The following is a 5190-nucleotide window of genomic DNA, read 5'->3' as shown; positions in this document are numbered from 1 at the left end:
GCGCACACATATACGTGTGTGTGTGTATATATATATATATATAGAGGAAAGAGATCATCTCCGGATCTTTTTTTACTCTAAAGTTCAAAGATCAAGTGATCCAGACCTTTGAAATTGGATCCAACGGTTAAAAATTATTATAACTTTTAAAAGTTTTTACTAATTTATCTGTTTTTAGCCGTTTGATCAAATTTCAAAAGTCCGGATCACTCGATCCGTGGGCTTTGAAGGAAGAGATCCAGAGAGGATCTCTTTCCATATATATAAATGTTGTTAGCACTTTAAAAATTTAACTATATACTCTTAATTTTTTATATTTAGAAAGAAAAATACTCTTATAAGTAGTGCACAATTAAATTTTTAGAGTGTCAATAATAATTATATATATAGGATAATGCTAGCTAGATCAATTTTTAGATCAAATTTGCATGGAGTACGATTATCTCCCCTCTTTTTTTCCCTCCCCTTCCATCCCTCATATTTGAACGGTCATGGTTAAGCCACGTCAACATCTTATATTAATTTTTTATAGAAAGAGAAAGATAAAATAGAGAATGTGAAAGGAGGGCATGAAAGGGGATGGAAAGAGGAGGGGAGAGAATCCTACTCCAATTTGCATATCATGCGACGTGTTACCGACATAAACAACTTGTTAATTAATACTTAAGTAATAATTCAATCATCAACAACCATATCATATAGTTTATAAAATATGGTTTAAAAAGAGACATTACATATATATATATATATATATATATATATATTATATTACTGTCATGCATGTCATTATTTTATCTAATAATTGGAGCTCAATTAATTAGGCCCTTAGGAGTGGAGTTTGAGAGTGTGAAGATTGAAGACAAAGGCAGAAGAAGAAGGTACACAGAAAACTTTTTGAGTTCAAATAAAGTACAAGGCACTCATATTATGTTCTTTAACTAATTCACTTTTAATTTTATTCGATTAAAAGTTAAAAGAAAAGTGTGGAGTGCAAAATAAAAACAATATTGCAAAAAGAACTTCCCAGCATTGTGAAATATGTCAGAGGTTTTGCTAATTTTCCATTGAGACAACATTACTTTTCATAATTCCTATTTGGCTCTCTCTCTCTCTCTCTGTGACAATTGGCATTGTATTGCTTTTGTCCTTTCCACTCTCTGACACACACACAGCGCTATATGTGGCGTAAACTTGCCTGACAGTGCAAGCAAAGCTTTAAGCAAGCAAGCGCCCCCACTTTTTTTTTTCTTGGATTATGGGTGCTCTCTCAAGTTTCAACTGGTATGGTTTCTCCAAAGCTCACAGTGTATTCCTCTTTGTCTGTAAAAAAGCTATGCCTTTAACTCTCTCTCTCTCTCTCTCTCTCGTCTTTCCTAATTGGGCCCCTCATCAGGACTCATCACTAGTGAGTATGTAATGTAAGCTGATATTAATACTTAGTGCTTCACTAGCAAAACCACCATCAAAACTAGTCTCTCCACGGTTAAGCTTAGCTGTACCTATTCTGTCTCTCTCTCTCTCTGAGTCTGTTCTCCTCCAACAACTGATCTCTTATAATTTCTTGCTTTGTTTCTTTACCACCCATTAGCTCCATCAGTTTCCCTTCCCTTGCTAACTTAATCAATGATCAGATTTACTTTGGTTTGTTCATAAACTACTCTATACTTCACCATTCATTTGATTAAGCTCTCTCTATCTCTCTCTCCCTCCAAATTAGCCAAAGAAAGACTGTTTTTCTTTTTGCAGCTTCTTTGTGCCTGTGGAAAATTGGAAAATGGAAGGTGATTGTTTAAGCAGCGCATGAGCATGAACTAGCTATATACCAACATATATTCTCGAAGGGAAGTTCATCCTCTAATTGTTTTCTTTCTTTCTTTCATTCTTTCTGATCTTCTCTACTCCTTCAGCTATTTCTCGATCGATTAATTTCTTTTATGTTGATCTTCCTTCTTGGGAGTCGTTGATGAGTGCGTGGTGACCTCCTTTACTCCCTCCCTCCCTCCCTCTCTCCTTGTCCCCTCTATCTATCTATCTATCTGTTTCAAATTAATGAAAGAGGAACACTAGTAGTATTTGCTAGCTTGGTTCTACTACTGGTATACAGCTATTTATGGAGATATATGTCAAAGTGGATGTGGCTCAAGCGTGAATCAAGACCCTTTTAATTAATTGCTATACTGTGTTCTTTAATCAAAAGGATTAATTATATATTGGCACCATATTCAAACCCTCCACTTCTGTTTGTCTCTCTCTCTCCTCTCTCTCTCTTGTTCCTTCTCTTTTGGCATTAAAATAATAGTTAGAGAAAAAAGAAGTGAAAGATCCATCTATCTATTCTAGCTAAAGGATAGACTGATTGATTAATTAATAATGGATCAACTTTCAAGTCAAGAAGGAGAGATCCCAATCACAATCCCAGTCCCGATCCCGATCCCAATAAATACTTCCTTTGGAAGTGGTGGGCATGGCCACCTGATCCATCATCATCAGCAGCAGCGCCCCCATGACCCTACAGCAGCAGCAACAGCAAGAGCAGCCGTGCCCCACAACAACAACAAAAACAACCATTCCAATTTCCTTCCCTCCTCAACAGTGGTGCCCCAAAATCAAACCCCCCACAACACTAACGGCTCTAATCCCATGCCCACAAGCCTGGATCATTCTCATGAGGAGGAGGAGGAGCAGGAGGAGGAGCATCATGATCATGTCAACAACGCAAATGCAAATGTTGTGCCCTACAAATACAACACTTATAATAATAAGAAACAAGCAGTTGTTGGGCACAATGGCGTGAGGTACAAGGAGTGCCTCAAGAACCATGCAGCAGCCATGGGAGGGACTGCCACGGATGGCTGTGGCGAATTCATGCCCAGTGGAGAAGAGGGCACCATTGAAGCCCTCAACTGCTCTGCCTGCAACTGCCACAGAAACTTCCACAGAAAAGAAGTTGAAGGTGAGCAGCAGCAGCTCTCCTCTTGTGATTATAATTTCCATCATACCATCAACAGGGCGGCTGGAGTTGGCAGCAGGAAATTCTTATTAAGCCATGAAGGAGGAGGAGGAGGACGTCACAAGAGTTTACTAGCACCACCCCAATACCCCCACCAGCACCAGATGATAATGTCTAACTACAACATGGGGATGGGGATGATTGAGATGGTTGGGTCCATTCCTTCAGATCAGTCTGATGAGCAGGAAGATCATCATCATCATCGTCATCATGGTGGCGGTGGTGGTGGGACAGTGGGCAGCAGGCCAGCAGTAGGACATGTAGCAAAGAAAAGGTTCAGGACAAAGTTTACACAGGAGCAGAAGGAGAAAATGTTAAACTTTGCAGAGAAAGTAGGGTGGAAGATTCAGAAGCAGGAAGACTCGTTTGTCCAAAACTTCTGCCAAGAGATTGGGGTCAAGAGAAGAGTTCTGAAGGTTTGGATGCACAACAACAAACACAACCTAGCCAACAAGATCAACCCACCACCACCTCCTCCACCTGCCCCTTAATCATCGATTAGCTAGTTTCTGCTTAACCCTACCCTTATAAAGTACTCATCATTATTATTATCATCTGTAATTTACATTGGCTTTTTTTCTTCTGTTTATTCATAATGTTCTCCTTTTTCATCTCCAATTTTCTTGGGTTTTCATAATTATTATTCTTATATCTGTAATATCATTGGTGCATCCTTGGTTATGCAATGTAGTTTGGGAAAACCTTGGTTTGGCAATTGGCTGTCTGTGCTTTAGTTAGTTTCATTATTTCACCATAGAAATAATGGATTGAGAGACTGATATCAGTAGAGGTGGAGGTTGCTTCATCATTACCCCTTTACTAATACATTTTTGTATTGAATATTAATTATACTGAACATGTTTGTAAGTTTTCGACTATATAATAATTAATACCTATAGGTTGGCAGAAAAAATTAAACAAAAACTGGAGTATATTTTATGAATTTTTTTTTTTTGAAACAAAGTACGATAGTCATTGATGATGAGTTTGAAAACGTACAAAACAAACATTGAGGATAGGTCGCATACAAAGGGTCTCGATAAAAACTTTGCCGGGAATTTCAACCGGTTGAAGGAAAAGTGGAGTATATTTTGTGAGTTAGCATGGATATATTCTACTAGCAATCTAGCTAGTCATTAACTACTTCCATTTTACAAGTAATTAAAGTATTTCAAGATGCTGACAAAACAATGTGTTGAATTTTGTTATTTTCTCCCAAAACTAATTTGGATTCTATAGGTGGAGGGTAGACTATTGTGTCCTTATGTTATTTCCCTATATAAATATATATATACACACACAATAAAATCCATGTTGCCTGTTGCAAGAACTCAAAAGAAGACATATTCATATAGCCTTTGCCCTTTGGGGTTCCTTCGTGGAGTCGTTCCAATGCTTCATCTTGTTCAACGGTTAGGTTTTGAAGAATTTCTTATTTTTTTGTGATTGTAACATTGTTTCGTGATGTTACTAACATAGGTGGTTGACAATCGTAAATGTTTGATTGGGTATTTAATGTTGGGCTTAGTGCAATCAGAAGCCCAAGAATGCAAAAAGTAGAAGGAAGATTGGGCTCGGACAAGGCGGCAGCTCAGGCAGAATTAAAAATCATTTTTTGCCAAAGAATAGGCAACAAACCTATGTTAGAAGTGACACTTAGATGATAGCTCACCCCCAACAAAAAGTACTTTTCAAGGCCATGGATAGGTAAATAAATGGTGGCTCACCATACTCTGAGGCCATCACCAAAAGGTGAAGCTTGGACAGTCGAGCTAGAGAGGCTATAAAAGCATCAAAGGCCACAAGGAAGAAGGACACTCAACCAATCAATCAAAAGACATCCAACTTTGTACTCCAGCAAGCAAGAAACCAGAAAGCTTTAGTTTGTCTAAACTTTACCCTTTTAGTTGTAGGACCACCATAGAAGCCGTCTTTTGTCAAGTTTTAGAAGCTCTGCTACATTTCCCTTGTGTTGTAGTATCGAATCCCTTTAGTAAACCCGATTTATATTTCATTCTCCAAAGATTACAACCCCTGTAAAACACAAAGAGAAGTGGTTGCAAGAAGACGAACCTTGCATAACAAGGTCATAATCTTGCCCGAATCTCTTTTGTTTGTACTTACATAAAGTAGATCTGTTGTTTTATGCATCTTTCATTGGATCCTATATCATTTTCGAC

The 5190-nt window shown here is 38.0% G+C and overlaps 1 protein-coding gene across 1 annotated transcript; it reads left to right on the top strand.

Annotated features, from left to right (window-relative positions):
• Positions 1-1216: 1216 nt before the first annotated feature.
• Positions 1217-3711, top strand: LOC126601506 (zinc-finger homeodomain protein 3-like). Its single transcript, XM_050268227.1, has one exon. It carries the CDS (start codon positions 2371-2373, stop codon positions 3499-3501), a length of 1131 nt encoding a protein of 376 aa, XP_050124184.1. The 5' UTR covers positions 1217-2370; the 3' UTR covers positions 3502-3711.
• Positions 3712-5190: the final 1479 nt, after the last annotated feature.

The sequence above is a fragment of the Malus sylvestris genome, chromosome 15 (assembly GCF_916048215.2).
Source record: "Malus sylvestris chromosome 15, drMalSylv7.2, whole genome shotgun sequence".
Taxonomy (NCBI): domain Eukaryota; kingdom Viridiplantae; phylum Streptophyta; class Magnoliopsida; order Rosales; family Rosaceae; genus Malus; species Malus sylvestris.
This window is presented reverse-complemented; position numbering and strand designations above follow the sequence as displayed.